At 56.1% G+C, this 14,347-nt stretch overlaps 1 protein-coding gene across 2 annotated transcripts in view; it reads right to left on the bottom strand.

The window, feature by feature from the left end:
* Positions 1-14,347, bottom strand: part of LOC140406132 (uncharacterized) — a 430,113-nt gene that overhangs the window by 1,438 nt on the left and 414,328 nt on the right. For both annotated transcript variants that reach the window (XM_072494284.1, XM_072494278.1), the window contains 3 exons: positions 13,421-13,621; positions 1,209-1,382; positions 183-313 (listed from right to left, as the gene is read on the bottom strand). In XM_072494284.1, coding sequence (XP_072350385.1) covers positions 230-313; positions 1,209-1,382; positions 13,421-13,621 — 459 coding nt within the window. In that variant the 3' untranslated portion in view covers positions 183-229. The remainder of the gene's footprint in view (positions 1-182; positions 314-1,208; positions 1,383-13,420; positions 13,622-14,347) is intronic.

Raw genomic sequence — 14,347 nt, forward strand, 5'->3', positions numbered from 1 at the left:
CATCGAACCGGCGAAGAGCCTTCTCTCACTCGAATACGGAATGAAGTTTCTGACATAGCAGATCTGCAGGCAGTATGTGGGCCGGTTACATTGGCCCGATGTAAAGTCTGCCTCACTCCACAATGCAGCACATTCCCCACAATCAACAAGGTGAGATCAGGCTGCACCTGGGCAGGTCTCACCTGAAAGGCGTCAACGCGTTCGGCCAATCGCTCCTCTGTCTCTTCCACTAGGCGACGGAGGGGATTGCCGAATTCAACCTCTCCATCTCCCCCATCAGGAACGCGTGGTCCACCTCGAATTCGGTCCAAGCCTTCAGTTCCAAAAATAAAACATTAATAAAGTTTAATGAAGCAAATTCTGTCGCCAAATTCTACTTGAGGAATCAATGGGCAGAATTCTCAGTCTTGCACCGTCAGTGGCAGGGCCAACGATGAGGCGGAGAACTCAGCATCGGGGAGAACTCACATAACGGCCGGGCACCATATTCTCCGGGCCCGTGTGATTCTCCAGTCTTCTGGGCCAGGAATCACGTGGGCGGAATTACTACTGGTCCCGACAAACGGGGCTCTGATGCAGTGGACCTCGCAGTGGGCCAAGGGGGAAACTCTTAAGGGAGTTGCCCCCAAAGTTCATCAAAGGCCACCCTCCCACCCGTAATCCAAGACCTGCCCACCCCACCCCACCAAACGCCCTACAAGACCCCCCTAAATAGAGAGATCACCCCAAGAGACCCCAAAATTAAGGAGACCCCCCCCGCAGACCTGAGAGAGACCCCTTTCCAATCATCTCCCTTCACGGTTGAGTGACTTTGAAGTGGTCAGCTAGAAACTGACAGCACTTAGCTCTGTTTGAAGTGGTTCAGGAGCTGTCAATCAAAGCTTGATTGTTATAAACATTGCGGTTAGACTACTTCAAAGTTACTCAACTGTGAATGAAGGGAGATGAATGGAACAATGCTGACAGCTGTGTGTGTGTGTGAAAGCTGCCAATCACAGCCAGTAACATCAATATCAAAGAGAAATTAATTAATGGCTTGTAGATCAAAGCTCTGAGGGGGTTTCAACTGACTGGATTTGTCCAGGAGTTGACAGGTGCAGCTTCCGGTCTCTGAGCCAGCAGGTGTATTGCCCAGGTTAATGTTCATTGCCTCGGTCTGGCATGCCCACGTCTCACAGTCAGGATGAAAGTCCAGCTCATGTTCCTACCTGAAGGGCAGTTTCCATCTGGACCCCATTCAGCAGAGCTTGTGACTGAAGGACAGACACCTCTTCAACCAGCTTCAACCACATCTCCCGGCTGCGAAGGACAATCGGTTCCGGAATGTTCTGAGAAAACTGCTCTACCAGAATCATGTGATTCATTAACCTACGGAAAAACAGCTGGAACGGGAGACAGAACAACAAATTAGTTTGATTGTAGTTAGAATGAAGTGGGCTGGCATATGGGGAAAATGTGTGATGTATATTGTTTGAATGACTGACAGAATCCGTGTGCAGTGCTCACTAAGTCGCAACTGTGTTTGCTTAACCAACAGGAGCTAGGATACATAGTGTGCTTTTTCAATATCAATCTTCTGACCTCCTCTCCTGAAGGTGCTGACTCTCACTGGGGTACAGGGTTCCCCTCCTCTCCTGAAGGTGCTGACTGTCACTGGGGTACAGGGTCCCCCTCCTCTCCTGAAGGTGCTGACTCTCACTGGGGTACAGGGTTCCCCTCCTCTCCTGAAGGTGCTGACTCTCACTGGGGTACAGTGTCCCCCTCCTCTCCTGAAGGTGCTGACTCTCACTGGGGTACAGGGTTCCCCTCCTCTCCTGAAGGTGCTGACTCTCACTGGGGTACAGTGTCCCCCTCCTCTCCTGAAGGTGCTGACTCTCACTGGGGTACAGGGTTCCCCTCCTCTCCTGAAGGTGCTGACTCTCACTGGGGTACAGGGTCCCCCTCCTCTCCTGAAGGTGCTGACTCTCACTGGGGTACAGGGTTCCCCTCCTCTCCTGAAGGTGCTGACTCTCACTGGGGTACAGGGTCCCTCCTCTCCTGAAGGTGCTGACTCTCACTGGGGTACAGGGTCCCCTCCTCTCCTGAAGGTGCTGACTCTCACTGGGGTACAGCCCCCCCTCCTCTCCTGAAGGTGCTGACTCTCACTGGGGTACAGGGTCCCTCCTCTCCTGAAGTGCTGACTCTCACTGGGGTACAGGGTCCCCTCCTCTCCTGAAGGTGCTGACTCTCACTGGGGTATGGGTCCCCCTCTCCTCCTGAAGGTGCTGACTCTCACTGGGGTACAGGGTCCCCTCCTCTCCTGAAGGTGCTGACTCTCACTGGGGTACAGGGTCCCTTCCTCTCCTGAAGGTGCTGACTCTCACTGGGGTACGGGGTCCCCCTCCTCTCCTGAAGGTGCTGACTCTCACTGGGGTATGTGTTCCCCTCCTCTCCTGAAGGTGCTGACTCTCACTGGGGTACAGGGTCCCCTCCTCTCCTGAAGGTGCTGACTCTCACTGGAATACAGGGTCCCCCTCCTCTCCTGAAGGTGCTGACTCTCACTGGGGTATGGGTCCCCTCCTCTCCTGAAGGTGCTGACTCACACTGGGATACGGTCCCCCTCCTCTCCTGAAGTGCTGACTCTCACTGGGGTACAGGGTCCCCCTCCTCTCCTGAAGGTGCTGACTCTCACTGGGGTACAGGGTCCCCCTCCTCTCCTGAAGGTGCTGACTCTCACTGGGATACGGGTCCCTCTCCTCTCCTGAAGGTGCTGACTCTCACTGGGGTACAGGGTCCCCTCCTCTCCTGAAGGTGCTGACTCTCACTGGGGTACAGGGTCCCCTTCCACTCCTGAAGGTGCTGACTCTCACTGGGGACGGGGTCCCCCTCCTCTCCTGAAGGTGCTGACTCTCACTGGGGTACAGGGTCCCCTCCTCTCCTGAAGGTGCTGACTCTCACTGGGGTACAGGGTCCCCTTCCTCTCCTGAAGGTGCTGACTCTCACTGGGGTACGAGGTCCCCCTCCTCTCCTGAAGGTGCTGACTCTCACTGGGGTATGTGTTCCCCTCCTCTCCTGAAGGTGCTGACTCTCACTGGGGTACAGGGTCCCCTCCTCTCCTGAAGGTGCTGACTCTCACTGGAATACAGGGTCCCCCTCCTCTCCTGAAGGTGCTGACTCTCACTGGGGTATGGGTCCCCCTCCTCTCCTGAAGGTGCTGACTCACACTGGGATACGGGTCCCCCTCCTCTCCTGAAGGTGCTGACTCTCACTGGGGTACAGGGTCCCCCTCCTCTCCTGAAGGTGCTGAATCTCACTGGGGTACAGGGTCCCCTTCCACTCCTAAGGTGCTGACTCTCACTGGGGTACGGGGTCCCCCTCCTCTCCTGAAGGTGCTGATTCTCACTGGGGTATGTGTTCCCCTCCTCTCCTGAAGGTGCTGACTCTCACTGGGGTACAGACTCCTCCTCCTCTCCTGAAGGTTCTGACTCTCACTGGGGTACAGGGACCTTCCTCTCCTGAAGGTGCTGACTCTCACTGGGGTATGTGTTCCCCTCCTCTCCTGAAGGTGCTGACTCTCACTGGGGTACAGGGTCACCTCCTCTCCTGAAGGTGCTGACTCTCACTGGAATACAGGGTCCCCCTCCTCTCCTAAAGGTGCTGACTCTCACTGGGGTATGGGTCCCCCTCCTCTCCTGAAGGTGCTGACTCACACAGGGATACGGGACCCCTCCTCTCCTGAAGGTGCTGACTCTCACTGGGGTACAGGGTCCCCCTCCTCTCCTGAAGGTGCTGACTCTCACTGGGGTACAGGGTCCCCCTCCTCTCCTGAAGGTGCTGACTCTCACTGGGATATGGGTCCCCCTCCTCTCCTGAAGGTGCTGACTCTCACTGGGTTACAGGGTCCCCTCCTCTCCTGAAGGTGCTGACTCTCACTGGAATACAGGGTCCCCCTCCTCTCCTGAAGGTGCTGACTCTCACTGGGGTATGGGTCCCCCTCCTCTCCTGAAGGTGCTGACTCACACTGGGATACGGGTCCCCCTCCTCTCCTGAAGGTGCTGACTCTCACTGGGGTACGGGGTCCCCCTCCTCTCCTGAAGGTGCTGATTCTCACTGGGGTATGTGTTCCCCTCCTCTCCTGAAGGTGCTGACTCTCACTGGGGTACAGGGACCTTCCTCTCCTGAAGGTGCTGACTCTCACTGGGGTATGTGTTCCCCTCCTCTCCTGAAGGTGCTGACTCTCACTGGGGTACAGGGTCACCTCCTCTCCTGAAGGTGCTGACTCTCACTGGAATACAGGGTCCCCCTCCTCTCCTGAAGGTGCTGACTCTCACTGGGGTACAGGGTCCCCCTCCTCTCCTGAAGGTGCTGACTCTCACTGGGGTACAGGGTCCCCCTCCTCTCCTGAAGGTGCTGACTCTCACTGGGATACGGGTCCCCCTCCTCTCCTGAAGGTGCTGACTCTCACTGGGGTACAGGGTCCCCCCCCTCTCCTGAAGGTGCTGACTCTCACTGGGGTACAGGGTCCCCTTCCACTCCTGAAGGTGCAGACTCTCACTGGGGACGGGGTCCCCCTCCTCTCCTGAAGGTGCTGACTCTCACTGGGGTACAGGGTCCCCTCCTCTCCTGAAGGTGCTGACTCTCACTGGGGTACAGGGTCCCCTCCTCTCCTGAAGGTGCTGACTCTCACTGGAATACAGGGTCCCCCTCCTCTCCTGAAGGTGCTGACTCTCACTGGGGTATGGGTCCCCCTCCTCTCCTGAAGGTGCTGACTCACACTGGGATACGGGTCCCCCTCCTCTCCTGAAGGTGCTGACTCTCACTGGGGTACAGGGTCCCCCTCCTCTCCTGAAGGTGCTGACTCTCACTGGGGTACAGGGTCCCCTTCCACTCCTGAAGGTGCTGACTCTCACTGGGGTACGGGGTCCCCCTCCTCTCCTGAAGGTGCTGACTCTCACTGGGGTATGTGTTCCCCTCCTCTCCTGAAGGTGCTGACTCTCACTGGGGTACTGACTCCTCCTCCTCTCCTGAAGGTTCTGACTCTCACTGGGGTACAGGGACCTTCCTCTCCTGAAGGTGCTGACTCTCACTGGGGTACAGGGTCCCCCTCCTTTCCTGAAGGTGCTGACTCTCACTGGGGTATGTGTCCCCCTCCTCTCCTGAAGGTGCTGACTCTCACTGGGGTACAGGGTCACCTCCTCTCCTGAAGGTGCTGACTCTCGCTGGGGTACAGAGTCCCCTCCTCTCCTGAAGGTGCTGACTCTCACTGGGGTACAGGGTCCCCTCCTCTCCTGAAGGTGCTGACTCTCACTGGAATACAGGGTCCCCCTCCTCTCCTGAAGGTGCTGACTCTCACTGGGGTATGGGTCCCCCTCCTCTCCTGAAGGTGCTGACTCTCACTGGGATACGGGTCCCCCTCCTCTCCTGAAGGTGCTGACTCTCACTGGGGTACAGGGTCCCCCTCCTCTCCTGAAGGTGCTGACTCTCACTGGGGTACAGGGTCCCCCTCCTCTCCTGAAGGTGCTGACTCTCACTGGGGTATGGGTCCCCCTCCTCTCCTGAAGGTGCTGACTCACACTGGGATACGGGTCCCCCTCCTCTCCTGAAGGTGCTGACTCTCACTGGGGTACAGGGTCCCCCTCCTCTCCTGAAGGTGCTGACTCTCACTGGGGTACAGGGTCCCCTTCCACTCCTGAAGGTGCTCACTCTCACTGGGGTACGGGGTCCCCCTCCTCTCCTGAAGATGCTGACTCTCACTGGGGTACAGACCTCCTCCTCCTCTCCTGAAGGTGCTGACTCTCACTGGAATACAGGGTCCCCCTCCTTTCCTGAAGGTGCTGACTCTCACTGGGGTATGTGTCCCCCTCCTCTCCTGAAGGTGCTGACTCTCACTGGGGTACAGGGTCCCCTCCTCTCCTGAAGGTGCTGACTCTCACTGGAATACAGGGTCCCCCTCCTCTCCTGAAGGTGCTGACTCTCACTGGGGTATGGGTCCCCCTCCTCTCCTGAAGGTGCTGACTCACACTGGGATACGGGTCCCCCTCCTCTCCTGAAGGTGCTGACTCTCACTGGGGTACAGGGTCCCCCTCCTCTCCTGAAGGTGCTGACTCTCACTGGGGTACAGGGTCCCCCTCCTCTCCTGAAGGTGCTGACTCTCACTGGGATACGGGTCCCCCTCCTCTCCTGAAGGTGCTGACTCTCACTGGGGTACAGGGTCCCCCTCCTCTCCTGAAGGTGCTGACTCTCACTGGGGTACAGGGTCCCCTTCCACTCCTGAAGGTGCTGACTCTCACTGGGGTACAGGGTCCCCTTCCTCTCCTGAAGGTGCTGACTCTCACTGGGGTACGAGGTCCCCCTCCTCTCCTGAAGGTGCTGACTCTCACTGGGGTATGTGTTCCCCTCCTCTCCTGAAGGTGCTGACTCTCACTGGGGTACAGGGTCCCCTCCTCTCCTGAAGGTGCTGACTCTCACTGGAATACAGGGTCCCCCTCCTCTCCTGAAGGTGCTGACTCTCACTGGGGTATGGGTCCCCCTCCTCTCCTGAAGGTGCTGACTCACACTGGGATACGGGTCCCCCTCCTCTCCTGAAGGTGCTGACTCTCACTGGGGTACAGGGTCCCCCTCCTCTCCTGCAGGTGCTGAATCTCACTGGGGTACAGGGTCCCCTTCCACTCCTAAGGTGCTGACTCTCACTGGGGTACGGGGTCCCCCTCCTCTCCTGAAGGTGCTGATTCTCACTGGGGTATGTGTTCCCCTCCTCTCCTGAAGGTGCTGACTCTCACTGGGGTACAGACTCCTCCTCCTCTCCTGAAGGTTCTGACTCTCACTGGGGTACAGGGACCTTCCTCTCCTGAAGGTGCTGACTCTCACTGGGGTATGTGTTCCCCTCCTCTCCTGAAGGTGCTGACTCTCACTGGGGTACAGGGTCACCTCCTCTCCTGAAGGTGCTGACTCTCACTGGAATACAGGGTCCCCCTCCTCTCCTGAAGGTGCTGACTCTCACTGGGGTATGGGTCCCCCTCCTCTCCTGAAGGTGCTGACTCACACAGGGATACGGGACCCCTCCTCTCCTGAAGGTGCTGACTCTCACTGGGGTACAGGGTCCCCCTCCTCTCCTGAAGGTGCTGACTCTCACTGGGGTACAGGGTCCCCCTCCTCTCCTGAAGGTGCTGACTCTCACTGGGATATGGGTCCCCCTCCTCTCCTGAAGGTGCTGACTCTCACTGGGTTACAGGGTCCCCTCCTCTCCTGAAGGTGCTGACTCTCACTGGAATACAGGGTCCCCCTCCTCTCCTGAAGGTGCTGACTCTCACTGGGGTATGGGTCCCCCTCCTCTCCTGAAGGTGCTGACTCACACTGGGATACGGGTCCCCCTCCTCTCCTGAAGGTGCTGACTCTCACTGGGGTACGGGGTCCCTCTCCTCTCCTGAAGGTGCTGATTCTCACTGGGGTATGTGTTCCCCTCCTCTCCTGAAGGTGCTGACTCTCACTGGGGTACAGGGACCTTCCTCTCCTGAAGGTGCTGACTCTCACTGGGGTATGTGTTCCCCTCCTCTCCTGAAGGTGCTGACTCTCACTGGGGGAAAGGGTCACCTCCTCTCCTGAAGGTGCTGACTCTCACTGGAATACAGGGTCCCCCTCCTCTCCTGAAGGTGCTGACTCTCACTGGGGTACAGGGTCCCCCTCCTCTCCTGAAGGTGCTGACTCTCACTGGGGTACAGGGTCCCCCTCCTCTCCTGAAGGTGCTGACTCTCACTGGGATACGGGTCCCCCTCCTCTCCTGAAGGTGCTGACTCTCACTGGGGTACAGGGTCCCCCTCCTCTCCTGAAGGTGCTGACTCTCACTGGGGTACTGGGTCCCCTTCCACTCCTGAAGGTGCTGACTCTCACTGGGGACGGGGTCCCCCTCCTCTCCTGAAGGTGCTGACTCTCACTGGGGTACAGGGTCCCCTCCTCTCCTGAAGGTGCTGACTCTCACTGGGGTACAGGGTCCCCTCCTCTCCTGAAGGTGCTGACTCTCACTGGAATACAGGGTCCCCCTCCTCTCCTGAAGGTGCTGACTCTCACTGGGGTACAGGGTCCCCCTCCTCTCCTGAAGGTGCTGACTCTCACTGGGTTACAGGGTCCCCCTCCTCTCCTGAAGGTGCTGACTCTCACTGGGGTACAGGGTCCCCTTCCACTCCTGAAGGTGCTGACTCTCACTGGGGTACGGGGTCCCCCTCCTCTCCTGAAGGTGCTGACTCTCACTGGGGTATGTGTTCCCCTCCTCTCCTGAAGGTGCTGACTCTCACTGGGGTACTGACTCCTCCTCCTCTCCTGAAGGTTCTGACTCTCACTGGGGTACAGGGACCTTCCTCTCCTGAAGGTGCTGACTCTCACTGGGGTACAGGGTCTCCCTCCTTTCCTGAAGGTGCTGACTCTCACTGGGGTATGTGTCCCCCTCCTCTCCTGAAGGTGCTGACTCTCACTGGGGTACAGGGTCCCCTCCTCTCCTGAAGGTGCTGACTCTCACTGGAATACAGGGTCCCCCTCCTCTCCTGAAGGTGCTGACTCTCACTGGGGTATGGGTCCCCCTCCTCTCCTGAAGGTGCTGACTCACACTGGGATACGGGTCCCCCTCCTCTCCTGAAGGTGCTGACTCTCACTGGGGTACAGGGTCCCCCTCCTCTCCTGAAGGTGCTGACTCTCACTGGGGTACAGGGTCCCCTTCCACTCCTGAAGGTGCTGACTCTCACTGGGGTACGGGGTCCCCCTCCTCTCCTGAAGGTGCTGACTCTCACTGGGGTATGTGTTCCCCTCCTCTCCTGAAGGTGCTGACTCTCACTGGGGTACAGACTCCTCCTCCTCTCCTGAAGGTTCTGACTCTCACTGGGGTGCAGGGACCTTCCTCTCCTGAAGGTGCTGACTCTCACTGGGGTACAGGGTCCCCCTCCTTTCCTGAAGGTGCTGACTCTCACTGGGGTATGTGTCCCCCTCCTCTCCTGAAGGTGCTGACTCTCACTGGGGTACAGGGTCACCTCCTCTCCTGAAGGTGCTGACTCTCGCTGGGGTACAGAGTCCCCTCCTCTCCTGAAGGTGCTGACTCTCACTGGGGTACAGGGTCCCCGCCTCTCCTGAAGGTGCTGACTCTCACTGGGGTACAGGGTCCGCCTCCTCTCCTGAAGGTGCTGACTCTCACTGGGGTACGGGGTCTCCCTCCTCTCCTGAAGGTGCTTACCCTCACTGGGGTACAGGGTCCCCTCCTCTCCTGAAGGTGCTGACTCTCACTGGGGTACAGACCCCCTCCTCTCCTGAAGGTGCCGACTCTCACTGGGGTACAGGGTCCCCCTCCTCTCCTGAAGGTGCTGACTCTCACCGAGGTACGGGTCCCCCTCCTCTCCTGAAGATGCAGACTCTCACTGGGGTACAGGGTCCCCCTCCTCGCCTGAAGGTGCTGGCTCTCACTGGGGTACAGGGTCCCCCTCCTCTCCTGAAGGTGCTGACTCTCACTGGGGTACAAGTCCCTCTCCTCTCCTGAAGGTGCTGACTCTCACTGGGGTACAGGGTTCCCCTCCTCTCCTGAAGGTGCTGACTCTCACTGGGGTACAGGGTCCCCCTCCTCTCCTGAAGGTGCTGACTCTCACTGGGGTACAAGTCCCTCTCCTCTCCTGAAGGTGCTGACTCTCACTGGGGTACAGGGTCCTCTCCTCTCCTGAAGATGCTGACTCTCACTGGGGTACAGGGCCCCCTCCTCTCCTGAAGGTGCTGACTCTCACTGAGGTACAGGGTCCTCTCCTCTCCTGAAGGTGCTGACTCTCACTGGGGTACAGGGTCCCCCTCCTTTCCTGAAGGTGCTGACTCTCACTGGGGTATGTGTCCCCCTCCTCTCCTGAAGGTGCTGGCTCTCACTGGGGTACAGGGTCCCCCTCCTCTCCTGAAGGTGCTAACTCTCACTGGGGTACAAGTCCCCCTCCTCTCCTGAAGGTGCTGCCTCTCACTGGGGTACAGGGCGCCCTCCTCTCCTGAAGGTGCTGACTCTCACTGGGGTACAGACTCCCCCTCCTCTCCTGAAGGTGCTGACTCTCACTGGGGTACAGGGTCCCTCTCCTCTCCTGAAGGTGCTGCCTCTCACTGGGGTACAGGGTCCCCCTCCTCTCCTGAAGGTGCTGACTCTCACTGGGGTACAGGGTCCCTCTCCTCTCCTGAAGGTGCTGCCTCTCACTGGGGTACAGGGTGCCCTCCTCTCCTGAAGGTGCTGACTCTCACTGGGGTACAAGTCTGTACATGGGGCAGAACCCAGTAGAGTCTCACCAAATGGAAAGTGGTGTCAGGCTGTGATTGGGGGTGTGAAGTACCCTATGGGCCTGGGTCAGTCCTACCTCAGCCTCTGGATTAACATTGAAGTCACTTCCCAAATACATCGTCCGGACTCGATAGATTCGCTTTGGCTAATCTGATGTCAGTTGATTAAAATTCCATTGCCAGCTGCTGGGCTGGGCCTAACCTGGGGGAATTTTCACCTCCCATTGGTCAAGCTACCCATTAAACTGACCCCAAAACAACTGGAACATTTCAGGTCCTGGACCAAAGGGGGGAGTTTGCTATGTTAAATACAGATACCATTAAATGGGTAGAATGTCATTCAGCTACAGGTGTATTGTCCACAATTAAATGTGTCAAAATCACTGCTCAAGTCTGATGAGAGAGTTAAGCAGAATCCGGTGTTATTAATCAGATGGCTTCATGTTGTAATGAAATAATAACAATCTTTATTATTGTCACAAGTAGGCTTACATTAACACTCCAATGAAGATACAAGCATCTGTAAGGGACAGGTAGTATTGAGGAAGCAGGCGGGCTGCAGAAGGACTTGGACAGGCTAGGAGAGTGGGCAATGAAGTGGCAGATGGAATACAATGTGGAAAAGTGTGAGGTTATGCACTTTGGAAGGAGGAATTTAGGCATAGACTATTTTCTAAATGGGGAAATGCTTAGGAAATCAGAAGCACAAAGGGACTTGGGAGTCCTTGTTCAAGATTCGCTTAAGGTTAACGTGCAGGTTCAGTCGGCAGTTAGGAAGGCAAATGCAATGTTAGCATTCATGTCGAGAGGGCGAGAGTACAAGAGCAGGGATGTACTTCGGAGGCTGTATAAGGCTCTGGTCAGACCCCATTTGGAGTATTGTGAGCAGTTCTGGGCCCCGTATCTAAGGAAGGATGTGCTGGCCTTGGAAAGGGTCCACAGGAGGTTCACAAGAATGTTCCCTGGAATGAAGAACTTGTCGTATGAGGAACGGTTGAGGACTCTGGGTCTGTACTCGTTGGAGTTTAGAAGGACGAGGGGGGATCTTATTGAAACTTGCAGGATACTGCGAGGCCTGGATAGAGTGGACATGGAGAGGATGTTTCCACTTGTAGGAGAAACTAGAACCAGAGGACACAATCTCAGACTGAAGGGACGATCCTTTAAAACAGAGATGAGGAGGAATTTCTTCAGCCAGAGGGTGGTGAATCTGTGGAACTCTTTGCCGCAGAAGGCTGTGGAGGACAAATCACTGAGTGTCTTTAAGACAGAGATAGACAGGTTCTTGATTAATGAGGGGATCAGGGGTTATGGGGAGAAGGCAGGAGAATGGGGATGAGAAAAATTATTGAATGGCGGAGCAGACTCGATGGGCCGAGCGGCCTAATTCTGCTCCCATGTCTACTCGCTGGCTTTGAAAGCAGACCAAGGCAGGCCGGCAGCACGGTTCAATTCCCATAGCAGCCTCCCCGAACAGGCGGCGGAATGTGGCGACTAGGGGCTTTTCACAGTAACTTCATTTGAAGCCTACTTGTGACAATAAGCGATTTTCATTTTTTATGGTCTTACTGTGGAAATCCCTTCATCGCCACACTCCGGCACCTGTTCGGGGACACAGAGGGAGAATTCAGAATGTCCAACCAACCAGCACCTCTTTCGGGACTTGTGGGAGGAAACCGGAGCCCCCGGAGGAAACCCACGCAGACACGGGGGAGAACGTGCAGACTCCGCACAGACAGTGACCCAAGCCGGGAATCGAACCCGGGACCCTAGCACTGTGAAGCAACAGGGCAACTGTGCTACCGAGCCGCCCATGGGCTAATGTGGGCTAGCATCAGGACTGGATATCGATATATCCTAATCCCAACTGGAGTTAAAGCAGTTCCTCTCGTTTCGTGACATTTCTGCAGGTCTAGTGCCAGGACTAACACCTTGTAAACATTCAGGATTTGAACCAGCCCCATAACGGCTCTCTCCCTGAAATGCTGACCTGCTGCCCACTGGTGTCCAGTGCTCACACACACTCTCACACGATGACTAAATCGCTCAACGGCTCTGCAATGGCAAAGGTGGTTTCCAACAGCAGCCAAAGGAGTGGAATATCAAGGGTGCAACAATGAACCTTAGCACCCAATGCCTAGAGATGGAAGGGTTAATTAACCATGGATTATATGACCATAAGACGGAGGAGCAGAATTAGGCCACTCGGCCCATCGAGTCTGCTCCGCCATTCAATTATGGCTGATATTTTCTCATCCCCATTCTCCTGCCTTCTCCCCATAACCCCTGATCCCCTTATTAATCAGGAACCTATCTATCTCTGTCTTAAAGACACTCAGTGATTTGGCCTCCACAGCCTTCTGCGGCAAAGTGTTCCACAGATTCACCACCCTCTGGCTGAAGAAATTCCTCCTCATCTCTGTTTTAAAGGATCGTCCCTTCAGAACAAGAACAAAGAACAAAGAAAAGTACAGCACAGGAACAGGCCCTTCGGCCCTCCAAGCCCGTGCCGACCATGCTGCCCGACTAAACTACAATCTTCTACACTTCCTGGGTCCGTATCCCTCAATTCCCATCCTATTCATGTATTTGTCAAGATGCCCCTTAAATGTCACTATCGTCCCTGCTTCCACCACCTCCTCCGGTAGCGAGTTCCAGGCACCCACTACCGTCTGTGTAAAAAAACTTGCCTCGTACATCTCCTCTAAACTTTGCCCCTCTCACCTTAAACCTATGCCCCCTAGTAATTGACCCCTCTGCCCTGGGGAAAAGCCTCTGACTATCCACTCTGTTTAGTCTGAGATTCTGTCCCCTCTGCTTTTAGCTTCTCCTACAAGTGGAAACATCCTCTCCACGTCCACTCTATCCAGGCCTCGCAGTATCCTGTAAATTTCAATAAGATCCCCCCTCATCCTTCTAAACTCCAACGAGTACAGACCCAGAGTCCTCAACCGTTCCTCATACCACAAGTTCCTGATCCCCATTCAGTGGCTCTGCTGTAAGCATGGGAGGACAGATGTTGGGTGGCATGGTAACTCCTGTATTTGAACATCGATCTACCTATTTCTCAGCTGCCAATCAAAGAACACCAATGCATGGATCACCCATCTCCCTTGCGAAAGCAGCGGGCAAATTAAAACACACTGTGAACGAGAATGAGTACCTTGTAGCTCTGCAGGTGGCTCCGTAAATCTCCAATGTCATTGGTTGGTCGCTTTGCTTCCTGGGTAACCTTCTCTTGCCCACTGTTGACCAGGTCCAAGAGGCCCTGCAGCAGGCACTCGTACTGAGTCCTCACCAGCAGGCCCTGCTGGAGTTGCCACTGCTGCTGTCTCAGGTAGGCCCTCGTGCCATCGAGGAGTTGCTTATAATGCAGAGAAAGATCCAGTCAGACCCCAGGCAGAAAACCAGCCTGTGTTTAAAGAACACGTCTCACATCGAAGAGACGCCAACTACTTCACAGGAGCAACTATCAGGAAATGTCACACCGAGCCACTTAGGAAGGGATGAAGTGATTCTTTTTTCAATGTATTTTTCCTGTGTTGCTGGCTGGTTGACCAATCCTTATTCCCCTTGAAGAAAGGGGCGAGCTGGACCATTTCAGAGGGACAGTTAAGAGTCAGCCACATTGAGGCGGGTCTGGAGACGCATGCAGGCCAGACCGGATAAGGACGGCAGATTTCCTCCCCTAAAGGACATTAGTGACCCAGGTGGGTTTTTACAACAATCGACAAAGGTTTCATGGTCATCATTACTGATGCTAGTTTTCAATTCCAGATTTTGTTAATTGAATTTAAATTCCACCAGCTGCTGGGTGGGATTTGAAACCAGAGCCAGGGGCTCTGGATACACAGTATAGGAGGGCCCCCAGATCCCCCCCCACCCCCCCAATACCCACACAGGCCACTCTGGCCCGATCGTGCGCGTGCAAAAAATGCCACCATCTTGGCATCCTGGCAGCGCCCATGCCAGCTGCCAATGCCACCTGGGCACCCTGGCAGTGCCAGGCTGGCACTTCCAGAGTACCCAGGTGGCACCAGCAGTGCCAGGGCTCCACCCTGCCCAACCTCCATCCAAGAGCCACTCCCAC

The sequence above is a fragment of the Scyliorhinus torazame genome, chromosome 2, assembly GCF_047496885.1.
Source record: "Scyliorhinus torazame isolate Kashiwa2021f chromosome 2, sScyTor2.1, whole genome shotgun sequence".
In the NCBI taxonomy this organism is placed as follows: Eukaryota; Metazoa; Chordata; class Chondrichthyes; order Carcharhiniformes; family Scyliorhinidae; genus Scyliorhinus; species Scyliorhinus torazame.